Below are 19,207 nucleotides of genomic sequence, written 5' to 3' on the forward strand. Positions count from 1 at the left end.
TTACTCTGCTGTAATTTTCCTTTCCTATTTCTTCCCATTTTTTTCTATATAAAAACCCACCATAATAAAAACATATGTTCCTTCCCTTTTGCTACAACATGAATGCCTTCAAAATAGAGAATATTAAAAATCTCTAAAAAAAAATCTGCATTCTGTCAATCAAAGAGGTAAATAATATATCCACATACATGCATACAGTAATATTGTGTTACTCACATGTTGGCCAAAATTAGGACACGATTCTCCAGTTTCTTTTTGCTGTTTGCAGGAGGAAACATAAATAATATAATGTAAATACTGCGATACCCTAAAAGTGCTGCCAGCAATAAAGATTGCACATTACACAAGCCTTTTATATACAGACCTGTCATCAATGCCTCCTTCATTCACTGGGATGTTATTGAGATCTGTTAGCTGCAAGAAGTCATCGTTGAAGTAGTAAAGCTGAAGGATACAAGCCAGGAGGAAGGAGGATGGAAGCAATATCCCCGCAAACAGCTCCACCGTGCTGTACTGCTCCAAACCCAGGTCTCTTAGTCTGACCATTCATATAGGTTGGAGAGAAGAATTTGTTACTGATCTCATATATAGCTTTATGTGTCAAGTCAGGTTTCTATACGGTACATCAGCATTTTAACTTATGCCTCTCTAGCTGCTGCACAACTACAAATCTGAGCATACCCTGATGGTACTCAAAAAATCAAAAATAAAAAGGCCACACTTACTGGTTACTGATACAAGGACAGGTTTGACACCTATTCCCTTTATAATGAAGATCAGCCACAATGCTATATAAGGGGAGGTCGCACAGTTGCAAAATACTGTTGAACAACCACTCATACTCCTACTATTCAAGAGGTAGGCAGCTGCTTAGTATTATAATTGTATCAATAATACCTCATGTTTATCATATGAGTATATATAAATATATATATATATATATATATATAATTTTTTTTTTTGGGGGGGGGGGGGGTTCTGTGATGTGGTCTGGCCTTGTAATGCTGGGGGAGCCTGGCGTTTCAGTGCTTTGTGGGGTGCACATAAAAGATGTTGGGTAGCCTGCCTGATCGCATAGTATGGGTGTCACTAATAGGATGGAAGCCAGCATGGTTGACTACACGTTATCATGTAACTGGCACCCTGTGTATTGCCTGTGTGCAACTATATTACTAAGAAACTACCCCCTCATGAAGAATAGGCGTGTGAGTGGTTGTTCATCAGTGATTTGCACCTGTGCGACCTTCTCTTATATAGCATTGTGGCTGATCTGTATCATAGTGGGAATAGGTGCCTAGCCTGCTCTTGTACTAGTAAGTGTGGCCTTTTTTTCTGTGATTTTTTGAGTGATTTTTGTCCCATCTTTCTTTGATTTTGTTTTCTATATTACCGGGATAGTAACAGACAGTCGGGGAATGCTGGGAGCTGTAAATTTTAACAACTGGAAAGCCACAGGCTCAGCACTGATGTCCATAGGGTAAGTTTACATGCGTATATTAAAGAAAAGTCATATGCTTCGCTATAATTATTTACCAAATGTAATGGAATTTTGTTGTATTAGTCAAGAAATGTATTCCTTCTTGGTACCCATGTATATCACCAGAGACGGACTGACCAGCCAGTCCGTTCGGACTTCGTCTGAGGGCCCGGCCGGGTAAAGGGCCAGCCGCTGCTACTGGGGATCCAGGACCCTTCTCCTGGATCCCCAGACAAACTAACTCTGCTTACATCTGTATGCACGGCACATGCACATACAGCTGAAAGCCTCCGCATCTGTGGCCTAAACAGAGAGGAGACATAACCTCTACCCCCACGCAGCACGCAGTGCAGGCGTCGATGACGTCACTCATCAGCGCCTGCACTGTGGAGGATGAAGATGCGGCCGGCGGTTGTGCAGAGGAGATCGCTGCGTTGGACAGGTGAGTATGTCCTTTTTACTTTTTTTTATTTTATTTTAACTTTGTAGGGAGGGGAGAAAGGAAGGGGAGGGCATGCCCACATAACTGGCTGCACCCACATACCTGGTTGCCCCCACAAACTTGGTTGCCCCCACATACATGGCTAACACAGCTAGCTGCCCCCACATACCTGGCCCATATCCCTGGCTTCCCCCACATACCTGGCCTACATGCCTGGTTGCCGCCACATACCTGGCTGCCCCCACATATCTGACCCACATGCCTGGCAAACTTGGCCCACATACCTGTCTGTCTAACCTGGCTGCCTAACCTGGACCATATACCTGGCTGCCTAACCTGGCCTGCATACCTGTCTGCCTAACTACCTACATACCTGGCTACTTAACTTCATACCTGGCTAACTAACTACCTGGCTACATAACTACATATCTAGCTACATAACTACCTAACCATCTACATACCTGGCTACATAACTATATACCTGTCTACATACCTACATATCGGGCTGGCTTACTACCTACCTACATACCTGGCTGCCTAACTACCTACCTATACACCTGGCTACCTAATTACCTACCTACATATGTGGCTGCCTAATCACCTACTTGCATACCTGGCTACAGAACTACCTACTTTCATATCTGGCTACCTTACTACCTAGCTAGCAATCTAGATACCTAAATACATAATTACATACCTACCTACATACATGGTTACCTAACCACCTAGCTACCTTCCTACATGCATGGCTAACTACTTATCTGGCTAGTTACATACCTACATATCTGGCTACCTAACTACATAGTTAGCTACCTACCTACCTGCCTTTTCTGTGCAGGACACCAAGGAGGGCATTATAAAAGTTCGGGGCCTATAGATGGGGAGATTCCGTAGAGGAGATGGCACTGGAAAAATGCAGTCAAACATGTTTGTCCTGCAGATGCCAAAGAGATGAGTTTTGGCTGGAAGAGGTCGTCATGGCGGTCTGATCCGAACGGAGAAGAAAAACAAAGAGGATGACACTGATCCAAAAAGACGTCTGTGAGTTCTCTAGATGTAACTGTATTCACTGATATGGTGTATATATCCTGTGTACAGATGATATGTACCTCTATGTGGTCCTGTATATAATCACTTATATGGTATACAGATCCTGTACACAGAAGGTGTACCTCTATGTGGTCCTGTATATAATAACTCATATGGTATACTGATCCTGTGCACAACTGGTATCTACTGCCATATGGTCCTGTATATAATCACTTATATGGTATACAGTACTGTGTACAGCAGGTATCTACCTCTATGTGGTCCTGTATATAATCACTAATATGATATACAGATCCTGTGTACAGTTGGTATCTACCACTATATAGGCACTGTATGAGGAATTTCTGGTCTGTGTATAGTGGTTTTATTCAGTACAGTATTGTGGTATAATCCAGTTATTGTGTGGTGGTATAGATCTCCTCCTTGTATACCGGTATTGTTGATTATGGAAACTTATCTTACCTACATTATCATGTTATATATATATATATATATATATATATATATAAATAATTTTATTTTGTGTGTAGGGGTGGGGCATGAGAAGGGGTTTGGATGGGATAGGGGCGTGACAGAGGTGTGGCCGGGGTGGAGTCTCAAAGGGGGCCCTTGCTTTATTTTGTCTGGGGGCCCTGAGTGTTGTCAGTCTGCCCCTGTATATCAATAATAACTATCCATATAAAATAGCAGCAGAGACCAAAATGTTTGCAAACTGTATTACCATGCCATATGAAAGTGTCCTGTTTTCTTACCCCTCTTCTGACATTCCAAGAATCTGAAGGAAAAATCCAGAGATGGTCTTGAACTGATAGACGTAGACAGCAATGAGAACCACCATAGAGTAAGAAACCACTGCAATCCAGAAATACTTTAGGATTCTTCTCCACCAGTCATAATGGATCTACAGATGATTCAGGAAAAACATTGGACACATTTAAAAATTGCTTCTTTCTTTTTCGCTAGATAGCCCAACATACTTTAGGGGCTACAAAACCAAAAAGTCAAATAAATATAATGGAACTTTGTAGCTTTCACAGCTTCTGGTGTTGTGTACTGCTCAGTACTCAGTGCCTTCTACCTATATAATGTACATGAAAACAAATATTCTCGTCCATTACCCCTTGGTTGCTAGAGCCCAGCACAATCCGGCCCCTTCACCAGTTAGTCACCCCCATCTGTGCACTAGTCACCTCCTTTATGCCCCTGATTGGTAGTTATTAGGTTGTAATGTACCGTAATCCCTGCCACGCTCTGTGATCTAGAAGCCAAGGGGAATGTCCAAAAGCCTAATTTGCATATCTTTATATACTCTGATATCTTGGCGCTGGAATGGTCAATTAAATAAGGAGGCTAATATAGATTCAAAAGTCCTATACAGCCATGCCCTAAAAACACTTTAAACATTGGCGAAAATGCTTCTGGATTTGGCAACACTGGTTTGTTAGCTTTGTAAAGTTTAAGGAATTTCAAAATTTCTATTAAGAAACTACTAATCATAGCTTAGCTATCAAAATTGAGTCAAAAGTTGTTCTCACCTTGTACAAAGACACGCAGAACAGGAAAAGCACAATATAGAGGATCTTATACACCACCACCTTGCCACTAAAACTGATGACAAAAAACATGGCACCACAAAAGTAAATCCAGTACTTCACCAGTGTTCCCCGCACCAAGGAGCCAACCATTTCCATGAATGCATTTGGAGGTTCCTCGGTTTCTGCATAAAATGAAAAAATGCATGGAAAGTTAATGTAAAGTGCAAGGTGTAAATTGATATGGTGTCACTTTATTAAAAAAAAAAAAAAAAAAAGGTCAAAAAGTTAAAAGTTTTGATCAGCTGGGTATTTAGATCCCCACTGATCCCTAAAAAGAGCTGGAAGAAGTGCACAGCCAAGTGTTTCTCTCCCTATCTCACTTGTCGCTGCAAAATCCATAGACTTACTATAGAATATGTCTTGTGCAATAACAAGTGAGAGGGTAAAAAAAAAGCACTTAGCCGTGTATTTAAGGGAATGTTTACCCAATTTGTTCTAGGTAACTTTGAGCTCACCTTTCAGCAATATAAAAGGAGTACTCCGGTGGAAATTTAGTTTTTTGTTTTTTAAATCAACGAGGAACTTAAACGAGAAAATTAAACAGATTTGTAAATTGCTTCTATTCAAAAATCTTAATCCTTCTAGTACTCATCTGCTCTATGCTCCAGAGAAAGTTGTATTTCTTGGAATTATTTCAAGTCGGACCACAGTGCTCTCTGCTGACACCTCTGTCCATGTCAGGAACTGTCCAGAGTACAAGCAAATCCCCATAGAAAACCTCTCCTGCTCCGGACAGTTCCTGACATGGACAGAGGTGTCAGCAGAGAGCACTGTGGTCCGACTGAAAATAAATCAAGAAAGAAATACAATTTCCTGTGGAGCATACAGCAACTGATAAGTACTGGAAGGATTAGAAGTCATTTACAAATCTGTTTCGGAGTACCCCTTTTAAACACAAGCATAACCACTTTAAATTACATTGTCAATTCTTATATTATGCAGGTACATATGCATTAATAAGCATATATGGGAAATAATCCAAGGGTAATACATCCTCTAAGCAAGTCATCGACAAGTGGTCTTTACCTCTTGCTGAAACTTATGGGTATTGTTGTAAATAGAACTTTTTATAAGTGTCTCAATATGGGCCCAGCAGATGATTGTTTGCTGAGCTGGTACACTCTTGGACTTATTATCAATTAATTATTATTATTATAATTTTTTTTAAATAAAAAAAACATAGTAATAAATGTAAAAGATAATCCTATAAATTTAGAATTTTGGAGTTTCATATAAAAAAAGTATTTTGAAGGCTGAATTCACAATTCGTTTTTACATTACGGGTGCCGGATCAGGCTGGGGGAAGGGCCGACCGGGCTCTCCCGTACCCCAGCCGGACCAGCGCTGAACTCCATTTACTTTAATAAGCCGAATGGAGTCAAAAGGTGACTCCAGTCGGCTCACTTTTCATGCGGTTTCCTGAACGGACCTAAAACCGTAGTATGCTACGGTTTTAGGTCCGGTCACAAAACCGGATACGGGTCAAAAATTAGCCGAACGGAGTCCCCGTTTGACTCGGCTCATTAAAGTAAATGGAGTTCAGCGCTGGTCCGGCTGGGGTACGGGAGAGCCCAGTTTGTCCCTCCCCCAGCCGGATCCTACACTCGTAATGTAAAAACGAAGTGTGAATGCAGCCGAACCCTGATACAAACAAAGTAAATTTAGTCAGAAACACAGTGTTCCCTACTAACCACTTTTCTCCACCAGAACCTCTTTAAGTGATTCTTTCTCTTCTTCCTGTTCTCTCTCTTTTAGATTTTGCCTTAACAATGTCCAGAAGATAAAAGCATAGAAGATCTGAAAAATAAAATAAAAATCTTGTTCGCACCAAAATAGTTTTTCTCCAGAGCAAAAAACATATTGTTTGTCTCACCTTTAGTCCAAGATGAACACATGGCATAGGATATGGCTTCAAGTCGAAGTCGATAAGGACGGCAGTGGGTATTCCAGGGAACAACTCTTCTTGGGAGATTTTGAGACCCACAAAAAAATTTTGGACCACTAAGATGTTTGCATATGCAGCCAAAAACGGAGCACTTAACATGGCGTAACGGCGACGATCCCGTGTCATCCAGATTATGCACGACCATATTAACAAGATAAAGGTCAGCCAGCTGTTGTGGGTGATACTCCAAATCTAGGGAGCAAAGGTATTCAATTTATAAGAAATATAAGAAAGAGTAATAATGTTCATATTAAGTCCTTATATTAAATTTATCATAGTTTTAAAGGAGACAACCAAAAGATCACTAGCCCTTTACTGTATGAAACTATTACTTTTAACATTATTCAATATTAGATCATTTTGACCAAATAGGAGATTTAATTGAAAAGTCTATGGGGAAGATTTATCAAAACCAATCCAAAAGAAAAGTTGCTGAGTTGCCCATAATAACCAATCAGATCGCTTCTTTCATTTTTCAGAGGCCTTTTCAAAGATGAAAGAAGAGATCTGATTGGTTGTTATGGGCAACTCAGCAACTTTTCCCATGAACAGGTTTTGATAATCTCCCATTATGTTTTAGATGGACCAATCCATCCTGTAAACAAGCATCGATCTCAAGGATGACCGCTAGTTTACAGAGCCTATTTGATGGGCTTGGAGGGCCAAATAAACAATAGCTGGATCACTTATGCGGTCCTTTGTCAGCAGTCAACTGCACATACCCTATTTCATAGGAGTTGTGTGGCCAATGGCCAATGATTTTTTAGCGGGGCAAAACAATCATCCAACGAACCAGCTTTTGCTCATTCATCATCTGATATTTGGCCATACTACACAGGGTGTCATCCTAAGTAATAGTCATCTTCAGTGTTGTAATATATACTTCACGTGGATACGGTTTAACAAAAATATTTATGTATCTGCATTAATCTATGTGACTGGCCACTATTCAAGCCAGATGTACTATTGAGCCTGTATTCTTGCATAATTTAAGCAACAAAAAAAAAAAAGTATGAGTTTTCAGACATTTTTACCGCTGTGTCTGACAAAGGGGGGTAGGTAGCCTCTGCAAAAGTAAAGCTTAAAGGGGTACTCTGGTGGAAAACTTTTTTTTTTTTTTTTAAATGAACTGGTGCCAATTTGTAAATTACTTCTATTTAAAAATCTTAATCCGTTCAGTACTTATTAGCAGCTGTATATTACAGAGGAAATTATTTTCTTTTTGCATTTCTTTTTTGTCTTGCACACAGTGCTCTCTGCTGCTCCCGACAGGCACAGAGCACTGTGGACAAGACGAAAAAGAAATTCCAAAAGAAAATAATTTCCTCTGTAGTATATAGCAGCCAATAAATACTGGAAAAGATTTTTTAATAGAAGTAATTTACAAATCTGTTTAACTTTCTGGCACCATTTGATTTAAAAAAAAAAAAAAAAAAATTTCCAGCAGAGTACCCTTTTAATTCTATGTGCCAAAAATGTGTCAGAATTCTGGCAAAGGTTAAAGGAAACTTCTTATTTTGAAAACTTAATTTATAAAAGTTCCAGAATAACTTTTCAGTCATTTGTGTAAATCTCTGCTCATTTAGGGCTTAGTAGTCAAGAGGGTGGTCCTACTCAGTAAATGTACAGATTTACAAATGTCCTCCCGCTTGACTAATTAGCCCAGAATGAGCAGAGGCTTACATGAATAAAGTAATCCATTAAACTTTACCCCCAAAACTCTATATCAACCCACACAGCTCTTCCTTCTCTATAACAATACTGGACTTTTTAATGTGACAGGTTAACTAAAGCCAACTAATAGTTTGTATAAACCAAGACAGACTTAGGCTGGGTCCACACTACGTTTTGTCCCATACGGGAGCGCATACGGCAGGGGGGAGCTAAAAGCTCGCGCTCCCGTATGTGACCGTATGCGCTCCCGTATGTCATTCTTTTCAATGAGCCGACCGGAGTGAAACGTTCGGTCCGGTCGGCTCATTTTTGCGCCGTATGCGCTTTTACAACCGGACCTAAAACCGTGGTTGACCACAGTTTTAGGTCCGGTTGTAAAAGCGCATACGGCGCAAAAATGAGCCGACCGGACCGAACGTTTCACTCCGGTCGGCTCATTGAAATGAATGACATACGGGAGCGCATACGGTCACATACGGGAGCGCGAGCTTTTAGCTCCCCCCTGCCGTATGCGCTCCCGTATGGGACAAAACGTAGTGTGGACCCAGCCTAAGAAAGCTACTGATTTAGCATATAGCCCAAGCCACTGTGATAAATCTCAGACTGTGTCTAGTCTAAGAAAACACTGTCTAATATAATACAGTTTTAGTAAATCTAGGCTATTTCATTTGGATTAGATCCAAGGTCTTTCTGATAACACTGCATCAGACACAAGTCAAAAGATAAAGGTTGTCCTCAGAATTGCTCATCTGCAGCCTTCGTCTTGTAACTTCAAGCTACCATATGTCAGCATTGAAGATATTTAAAAAAATATATATATATAAAAACTTACATTACATTTCCTCTTTAATCCCTATTTTGAGAATCTAACTTGTTAAACAAAAAAGTCAGATGAGTAGGAGATGAGCAAATATAGTGTTGTGAGAAAAGATTCAGTATAAGTTGTACTATATTTATTGTCATCTCTGCTGAATCTGCCATTAGGAGTCCAGTGGGTGGTCCAAATTAGTGACTGACAGCTATATCTGTGCACATGCTGATGATTGAGACCGCCCACGTGACTCCTAAGCACAGAATAAAATTTCAAAAGCCCTACTTAATCTTTTTACACAATTCTAATATATATATATATATATATATATATATATATATATAATCATTCTGCTCAGCTCCCCCTGCCCTATAACATGATGTTGATAGACTGGTAAGTATTTTCATAGTGACAGGTTCCCTTCAAGAACTGATGGGTGATAACAGAATTGATGTAATCAGTCCTGTCTTCCTATTTTAATCTACACTTTGTCCTACTGTATACAAATACACTTCAAGTATGAAGAGCCCTCTTACCATCATGACAATCAAGGCACTGACATAGCTCTGCCTCATGATAAACTGGCCAAGAACTGCAATTCCACTGGGCTTTGGCTCTACTTGAGCGGTCTCTTCCTCCTCCTTCTCTGAGTGACATCAAATACAAAATAAATTCTCAAAAATATAGTTAGTTTTGTGAAACTGAAATATCTGGAAACATAATAAAAAAAAAAGATTAAATAAAAGGCCCCTAATTTCACCCCAAAAACCCAGGAAAAAGTAATTGACTCAACTATAAGCCTATGGTGGGAAATACATCATCCCCCCATGTCATCATCCCCCCCCCCCCGTCATCATCCCCCCCTGTCATCATCCACACCCCCGTCATTAACACCCCCGTCATCATCACCCTGTCATTTTCACCCCCGTCATCATCACCTCGTCATCATCTCCCCCCCTTCATCATCATCACGACGACAACGCACAGGGATGTTCATGCACATGAAAGTCCCTGTGCGTCGTCGTCAAGGCAACGTCACTAGTCCGGGGCCAGCCCGGAGCGAGTGGAGAAGAGGGCCTCCCAGTGAAAATGTACAGCCCAGAACGACTAACTCTCCCCACCGGACGGTCCCTGCAGCATAGATGGCCCGGACCAGCTCACCCTTCCTTCCCACCGAGGGGAGGTGAGTAGAAAACTAAAGGGTGGGGGGGGGGGGTCTGGATGATGACGAAGGCCCTCGCAGTGGTCTTCAACCTGCGGACCTCCAGATGTTTCAAAATTACAACTCCGGGCATGCTGGGAGTTGTAGTTTTGCAACATATGGAGGTCCGCAGGTTGAAGACCACTGATGAAGGGATTGACAGGCGGAGAGTTCACTTGAGTTTAGGCCGAGGTTGGCGTTTTCAGCACGAAAAACGCCCCCCTCGGTGCTGAAAAACTTGGCTTATACTCGAGTATATACGGTAATTATGTGTTTTAGTGCACACAAGGTATTAAAGGGGTTATCCAGGTTTAGAAATACAGAGAAAAGAAACAGCACCAAACCTGTCCTCAGGTTGTGTGTGGTATTGCAGCTCAGTGAAGTGAATTCAGCCAAGTTGTAATAACACACATTACCTGAGGACAGGTGTGGTGCTGTTTTTGGGAGATATTACCTCTGTTTTTCCATTCCTGGATAACCTCTTTAAAGGGGTACACCGGTGGAAAACAAATCAAATCAACTGGTGCCAGAAAGTTTAACAGATTTGAAAATAACTTAAATTTAGCCTTCTAGTACTTATCAGCTGCTGTATGCGCCAGAGGATGTTGTGTAGTTCTTTCCTGTCCGACCGCAGTGCTCTCTGCTGCCACCTCTGTCCAGGAACTGTACACAGCAGGAGCAAATCAACATTGAACACTTTTCAGGCACTGGACAGTTCCTGACACAGACAGGTGTCAGCAGAGAGCACTGTGGTCAGACTGGAAAGAACTACACAATTTCCTCTGGAGTATACAGTAGCTTATAAGTAGTGTTGAGCAGCATAGGCCATATTCGAATTCGTGATATTTCGCGAATATATGGACGAATATTCGTCATATATTCGCTAAATTTGCATATTCGTAATATCCGCGTTATATTTTCGCATATACGAAAATTTGCATATGCGAAAATTTGCATATGCTTAAATTATCATAAACAAAAATTCACATGTGCGAAAATTTGCATATGCAAAAATTAGCATAGGCGAGAAATTTGCATATGCGAAAAGTACCATATGCTAATTTTCCCATATGCGAAAATTCGTACGCCAGTCTCACACAGTAGTATTAGAGCCTTCTTTACTGTGAAAAAAAAAAAAAATATTCGTAATTATAAATATTTAGTGCTATATTCGTGAATATGTGATATTCGCGAATAAAATTCGGATTGCGAATATTCGTGAGCAACACTACTGATAAGTACTGGAAGGGTACTGCACCAGAGTACCCCACTAATAAGGGAAAAACCATACAAGCTTATTGTGGCACACTGACCTGACTCCATTGTTTTTATCTCTTCTTCCAGGTATATGGGCACAGAGAAATCAGTATGCACTTGTTGTACTTCACACTTAAGCAGAGGCAATTCTTGCCACCCATTTTGCATGACATATTCAGGCTACAAAACACAGGGAAAACAGCCAACTATAACATCTATCAGAATGAAGAAGTCACCATAAGGCTAGGTTTCCACTAAGTTTTTTTTTTTTTTTTGTTAAACCGCAAATAAAAACGTCCATTCTGTTGCTTGGTGTTTTTTATGAAAAAACGCTGCGGACAGATGTCATCTGCAAATCAATAGGGAACTGCAAAATGTCATATCCACTTGGCATTTTTCAATTTGGTGTTTTTTTTATTCTTTTGGCGTTTTTCAGCTTTTTTTTTTTGGCTCCTTGGCAGTTTTTCAAAAATGACCTCTTGTTGAGACTTTGGTGTTTTTTTGGGGGGGAAATCTTGGCGTTTTCCTCCCATGGAAGTGAAAGAACACCAAGAAAAATGCCATGTGGGTTTTAACTTTGGCGTTTTTGCAGGCGGTTTTTATTCATTTTTTGGACTTTAGCGTTCCAAAAAAGGAATGGAGATACCTTTTTTTATTAAAATTTCGTAGGGTACCATCAAAAAAATAAAATAAAAGATACAGTAGTGATGGAAAAAATTGTACTTAATGAAATGTATATTTTTTATAATGATTTTTTTTTTTTATAAATTTTTAAACAGGGATCAATTCATGTGGGCGGGCAGGGTTCTAAAAATGTAGCCGACAATAATAAAAATGTAGAAAGGGGCCATTTAAATGTAAAAAAAATATATTATTTTAAATTAATTGTGTTAAACTTTTTATTAGTAATGTATTTTAATAATGTGTTTAATAAAGTGTGTGTTTTTAACTTTTTTCATTTTTTTTTCTTTGTTTTTAATTTTTTTTTTTAGGTAGTACTACTAATTCCCAGCATGGAACAGACTGTTCCATGCTGGGAGTAGTATTACCTGTACTAATAGACAAATCGCCCCAGGTGTCACTTCTGACACCCGTTGCGATCCTCCTATATAATGTATAGAAGCTGCAGGCACTGCCGCTTCTCCGCTATCCTGCACTTTGTTCTGCGATGTGAAGCTCTTCCCATCACAGATTCATATTTCCCACAGAGCTGTGATTGGCCAGATGGTTCCACCAATCACAAATCTCAGTGGGAAATATGAATAAAGGGGGGGGGGGGGGGGTATTCATCAAAACCTGTCCAGAGGAAGAGTTGCTGAGTTTCCCATAGCAACCAATCAGATTGCTTCTTTCATATCTGAAAAGGCCTCTGAAAAATGAAAGAAGCAATCTGATTGGTTGCTATGGGCAACTTAGCAACTTTTCCTCTGGACAGATTTGATGGATCATCTATACAGGACGATCACAGCAGGTGTCAGGAGTGGCATCCGCTGTGATCTGTCCTTAACTGCAGGTACTACTGCTCCCAACATGGAGCACACTCTGCTCCATGCTGGGAGCTGTAGTTCCTGCACTAATAGACAGATCGCAGCAGGTGTCAGAAGTGACACTCGCTGCTATCTGTCTATTAATGCAGTTACTACAGCTCCCAGCATGGAGCAGAATGTTCTCCATGTTGGGAGCAGTAGTACCTACAGTTAAGGACAGATCAAAGCCGATGTGACTCCTGACACCCGATGCGATCGTCCTATCTATTGCAGAGATGCAGAGCAGCTTTTTCCTGTGCTCGCATCTCTGCACTATACTCTGGCCGGCCAGTGATGTGAATAGAATTCACATTACTCATTTATATTTCCCTCTGAGAGCGGTGATTGGCTGCCACCATCCGGCCAATCACCACTCTGGGTGGAAAATATGAATGAGTGATGTTCTATTCACATCACTAGCCGGCCAGAAGTACAGAGCAGAAATGCGAGCGCAGGAGAAAGCCGCTCCCTATCTCTGCAATAGAAAGGACAATCGCATCGGGTGTCAGGAGTGACACCTGGGGCGACCTGTCTATTACTACAGGTACTACTACTCCCATCATGGAACAGTCTGTTCCATGCTGGGAGTACTAGTACTACCTAAAAAATTTTAAATGTAGAGAAAAAAAGTGAAACACACACACTTTATTAAACACATTTGTGGTGTCATCGGGGTGTGATGTGAGGTGTAAGGAGCAGATGGTGTTGCCCAGGGGTAGATTGTATTAACCCCTTCATGTTCGTAATGCCAGGGCGTAGTTTGCCTATGTAACCACCCAAAGGTAGTACCGTTAGTCCTGCAGGTGGTGACCACAGACCACTTCTCAGTTCCTATACTTCCTGGCTGATGTTTTGATCACTTTTGAATGCTGGAGGTGCTTTCACTCTAGTGGTAGCATGAGACGAAGTCTAGAACCCACACAAGTGGCTCAGGTAGTGCAGCTCATCCAGGATGGCACATCAATGCGAGCTGTAGCAAGAAGGTTTACTGTGTCTGTCAGCATAGTGTCCAGAGCATGGAGGCGCTACCAGGAGACAGGCCAGTACATCAGGAGATGTGGAGGAGGCCGTAGGAGGGCAACAACCCAGCAGTAGGACTGCTACCTCCGCCTTTGTGCAAGGTGGACCACTGCCAGAGCCCTGCAAAATGACCTCCAGCAGGCCACAAATATGCATGTGTCCACTCAAATGGTCAGAAACAGACTCCATGAGGGTAGTTTGAGGGCCCGACATCCACACGTGAGGTTGTGCTTACAGCCCAACACTGTGCAGGACGTTTGGCATTTGCCAGAGAACAACAAGATTGGCAAATTCACCACTGGCGTCCTGTGCTCTTCACAGATGAAAGCAGGTTGACACTGAGCACATGTGACAGACGTGACAGAGTCTAAACGCCGTGGAGAACGTTCTGCTGCCTGCAAAATCCTCCAGCATGACCGGTTTGGCGGTGGGTCAGTAATGGTGAGGGGTGGCATTTCTTTGAGGGGCCTCACAGCCCTGCATGTGCTTGCCAGAGGTAGCCTGACTGCCATTAGGTACCTAGATGAGATCCTCAGACCCCTTGTGAGACCAAACGCTGGTGCGGTTGGCCCCTTGGTTCCTCCTAATGCAAGACAATGCTAGACCTCATGTGGCTGGAGTGTGTCAGCAGTTCCTGCAAGTGTAAGGCATTGATGCTATGGACCGGCCCACCCGTTCCCCAGACCTGAATTCGATTGAGCACATCTGGGACGTGATGTCTCGCTCCATCCACCAACAGACTGTACAGGAGTCGGTGGATGCTTTAGACCAGGTCATCAGGAGCATGCCCAGGCGTTGTAGGGAGGTCATACGGGCACGTGGAGGCCACACACACTACTGAGCCTCATTTTGACTTGTTTTAAGGACATTACATAAAGTTGGATCAGCCTGTAGTGTGGTTTTCCACTTTGATTTTGAGTGTGACTCCATATCCAGACCTCCATGGGTTGATAAATTTGATTTCCATTGATAATTTTTGTGTGATTTTGTTGTCAGCACATTCAACTATGTAAAGACGAAAGTATTTCATACGATTAGTTCATTCATCCAGATCTAGGATGTTTTATCTTAGTGTTCCCTTTATTTATTTTTTGAGCAGTGTATTTTGGGCTATGTTTTGAGCCATAAGCAAAAAGCAAAAAAAATTAAAAAAATTAAAAAAAGAGAAAGAAGCAAGGTACTGCAACACTGCCCTTTGCGCCATTGCTGCAAATAACACTGTGATGCAGTAAAAATACATTTTTTTTTCATTCCTGTTCTGTATGCTTTTCAGATTATTATTATTATTATTTTTTTTTTTTAGAACATTGAATGACAAGCACCCACCTGTTCAGCATTTGAGGTCCACATCATTCCATCCACATGGGGATCATCTGTAGGGGAGATTTCTTTTTCAGGTATAGGTTCTTCCTACAAGATAATTACAGAATTCTAGATCTTTCCACTATGGCACCAATAGTGTAGAGCACAGGGAACACGTTCTGACATACCACTGGAAGTTGAGCCCACTGCTGCAGCAACATGACCAATGTATAATATAAAACTAGCAGCATAAATGGGTTTGTGAAAACTGGCCAATGCAGATCCTGGTGAAGATGGATCATCCACGATTCTGTCTCATTGGTCCTGATAACTGCGGTCATCCCGAAAAGCCTAGCCATTTCACCCAGATAAGAAAAAGATTTGAATTGATCAGTAATACATGATGGTTTGTGCCGAGCATCACTGGACTCCAGTCTTCTTATACCTGACATCTTACCTTGCAAACAAATCCTGAGGTGGGATTACTTCTTGAAAGTAAGGGAGCTGGTATAAATAGAGGGCTGTCAAGTGACCAGCGCTAAAGATGGCAGCCATGACACACAGACTGCTGAAAACCACCAGGCTTACACTACGGTTACACGCCCACCAGGAGCACAAAAACAGGAAGATGCCAAAATACAATGCGGAGGTGACAGAAGGTAAAATTATACCTGCAGAAGACAAACAAGAACAGTTACTGCAATAACATGTTCACACTGCATATTCACCCTTATATACTTGTAGATTATTTATTGAATTTCAAATATCGCTGAATCGGTTATTTTTTGTCCTATAGGCAGAGAATGGAGCGAAGGGTACAAATGACCTTCATTGTTTTGGGGGTTCCCATTGGTCAGACGCATTACCTATCCTGTGGTTTGGGGATTACTTCTATTCTAAGGGTAATCCCTCGAATAGCTTGAACATTTCTAAAGTATAATTGTATAATTTTAATACATCAGTATGTGTAGGGGCAGACGTTTTATCTTAAAGGAATACTCCGGTGGAAAACTTTTTTTTTCTTTTTTTATTAAATGAACTGGTACCAGAAAGTTAAACAGATTTTAAAATTACTTCTATTTAAAAATCTTAATCCTTCCAGTACTTATTAGCAGCTGTATGCAACAGAGGAAATTCTTTTCTTTTTGAATTTCTTTTTTGTCTTGTCCACAGTGCTCTCTGCTGACACCTCTGTCCTTGTCAGGATCTGTCCAGAGCAGCATAGGTTTGCTATGTGGATTTTCTCCTGGACTGGACAGTTCCTGATACGGGCATCAGGTGTCAGCAGAGAGCACTGTGAACAAGACAAAAAATAATTTTAAAAAGAAAAGAATTTCTTCTGTAGCATACAGCTGCTAAAAAGTACTGGAAGGACAAATATTTTTTTGAAGTAATTTACAAATCTGTTTATCTTTCTGGCACCAGTTGATTTAAAAAAAAAAAAAATGTTTTCCACCGGAGTTAATGTTGAACAACACTGGACAGGAATATTGCCAAGTTGTACAGGAATGGGAAATACAACTGTAGGAAAAAATGATTCCATACACTAAATAATTTTAAGATTTTTTTCCAGAAATGTTTGATGAAGTCTGCGTAAGTTATCAGAAGGATGTGGGGGAGGTGATGATGCACAACCTAAAATGGAACATTTGCATTACATTTTCCTGGAGTGGATTTCAGCTTGGCTATAAGACAAGAATGAGAGTAATGATAATAATAGATGTATGGAAGTAAGGGGAAAGGGCATGCGCTCCAAGAAAAAGTATACGTGGTATTTTGACACTACCTGACAGGCCAAGTAGAAGAGTAACCACTACTTTTCCTGCTGTTGTAAACAGAGCCTCAAACAAAATTTTCATTCCGGAGACAAAGGCCGTAAACTTCTCAATGATTTTTGCTCGAGTATCGTGTATGTCCTTATCCAGAGTATCTTCATCTGTGTAAAAGTCAGTCTCGTTCTCACTGTCTTCCGTCTCACTTTCTGTCTCCGATTCCTGTGGTAAAAAAGGAACAATAATAAAAAGTTCCCACCAGTTTTCCCATCACTGCTTGTTGAGCAATTTTGTTAGGATGAATAAAAAACCTGAAATGGTTCTCAACTTCATACAGAAACCATTCACAGCATTAAAGGAATACTCCACCCACAGACATCTTATCCCCTATCCAAAGAAGGGGGATAAGATGCCTGATCGGATACCCTGTGATCTCCGTGCAGCAGTGGCGTAGCTGGAGGCGATTTTAGCACATTTACTTGATGGCTGGTGTTTATGCCCTATGCCCTAGTCAGACCTTTCCCCAAGTGCCATCCCACTGCTGCAAGACCTTACTGTTCGTTTGGCAGCAGGAAAGTCCAGATGAGGGCCCAGTCATGATGTATCCTGGGGTGGGTGGGACAGTGCAGCGGCATCAACACACCCTGACTGTCCCACCCCTGCTTTGCCGCTGAGTGGAGATGGATGGGCCCTGCCCTCCCTTCTTCTTCATGGTTTGCCCAGTGCAGCTGCCGGGTCTCTTGCCGGGTCTCTCACTTTTAAAGTGTGTGTGTTTCACTTTTTTTTTGTCTCTCTTTTTTGACATTTTTTAGGTAGTACTACTACTCCCAGCATGAAACACACTGTTCCATAATGGGAGTAGTACCTGTACTAATAGACATATCGCCCCGATGTTATCATCCATAATATAGCAGAGATGCGGCTCTATACAGTGCTCACATCTCTGCACTATACTCCGGCCTGTGATGTGAATAGATTCATATTTTCTGCCCAGAGTGGGGATTGGCCGGATGGTTGCAGCCAATCATCGCTCTCAGAGGGAAATATGATTGAGTGATGTTCTATTCACATCACTGGCCGGAGTATAGTGCAGAGATGGAGAGCGCAGGAGAAAGCCTCTCCACATCTCTGCAATAGAAAGGACAATCACAGCGGATGTCAGGAGTGATACCCACTGTGATCTTTCCTTAACTGCAGGTACTACTACTCCCATCGTGGAGCACACTCTGTTCCATGTTGGGAGCTGTAGTACCTGCAGTTAAGGAAAGATCACAGTGGATGTCACTACTGACACCCGCTGTGATCCTCCTGTATAATGTATAGATGCCGGCGGCCGCTCTTCTATGGACCCTAGGCGATCTGTCATTTAGTACAGGTACTACTTCTCCCATCATGGAACAGTGTGTGTTCCATGCTGGGAGTAGTAGTACCACCTAAAAAATAAAGAATAAAAAGTGAAAAACACACACACACTACATTTTTATTATTGTCGGCTACATTTTTAGTGCCCTGCCCTCTCACATATATAGCCAGCCATCTTGCCTCGGAACCTTGGGGGTTTTGTCCCCCCTCCCCCTCACAGCAATCACTCCTACCAGCTAGTCAGTTTCGCACAGAAAAATCCTGAGCAACGCAGTGTGTGTGTCCCGATCACGGGGATTGGCACACACAGTGCTCTGCTAGGAGACCCCAGTGTCCCTTACCTGTCCCCCCTTCCCCCGGTGTCCCTTACCCGTCCCAAGCTGCCGACGCTGTGCACTTTCACTTTTTTTTTTGTAAAGGAGCTGTTTTGTTGTACAACAGCTCCCCCTAGTGTCCCAAACCTGTTACGCATGTTTTGTGCACTAGACACTAGGGGGGAGCTGTTGTACAGAAGTAAAAAAAAAATTTGAAAAATTTTATTTATATATATATATATATATATATATATATATATATATATTATATATCCCCCCAAAAAATTGATTTTATACTTTTGTCTAAAATTTAAAAAAATGCTCATAATAATATAAGCCTTCTAATGTCATAAAAAGTAAAAGAATGTTTAGCATATGATGCCAACATAAAGTAGACATGTTGTGGATGTGAATTAATAACTAAATTTATTTGGCATGACTATTTCTCTTACAAGTAGA

General features: G+C 41.4%; 1 protein-coding gene across 4 annotated transcripts in view; it reads right to left on the minus strand.

The window, feature by feature from the left end:
* LOC130296360 (piezo-type mechanosensitive ion channel component 2-like) overlaps nt 1-19,207 on the minus strand; it is a 141,678-nt gene that overhangs the window by 84,856 nt on the left and 37,615 nt on the right. For 2 of the 4 annotated variants that reach the window (XM_056547795.1, XM_056547794.1), the window contains 12 exons: nt 17,087-17,294; nt 15,758-15,971; nt 15,489-15,651; nt 15,325-15,408; nt 11,509-11,632; nt 9,531-9,640; nt 6,438-6,701; nt 6,256-6,361; nt 4,505-4,686; nt 3,722-3,870; nt 365-538; nt 217-258 (listed from right to left, as the gene is read on the minus strand). In XM_056547795.1, coding sequence (XP_056403770.1) covers nt 217-258; nt 365-538; nt 3,722-3,870; nt 4,505-4,686; nt 6,256-6,361; nt 6,438-6,701; nt 9,531-9,640; nt 11,509-11,632; nt 15,325-15,408; nt 15,489-15,651; nt 15,758-15,971; nt 17,087-17,294 — 1,820 coding nt within the window. Of the gene's footprint in view, nt 1-216; nt 259-364; nt 539-3,721; nt 3,871-4,504; nt 4,687-6,255; nt 6,362-6,437; nt 6,702-9,530; nt 9,641-9,932; nt 9,951-11,508; nt 11,633-15,324; nt 15,409-15,488; nt 15,652-15,757; nt 15,972-17,086; nt 17,295-19,207 lie in introns of those variants that run through there. The other 2 variants (XM_056547796.1, XM_056547797.1) reach the window with 2 other exon arrangements.

This window comes from Hyla sarda, chromosome 12 (assembly GCF_029499605.1).
Source record: "Hyla sarda isolate aHylSar1 chromosome 12, aHylSar1.hap1, whole genome shotgun sequence".
In the NCBI taxonomy this organism is placed as follows: domain Eukaryota; kingdom Metazoa; phylum Chordata; class Amphibia; order Anura; family Hylidae; genus Hyla; species Hyla sarda.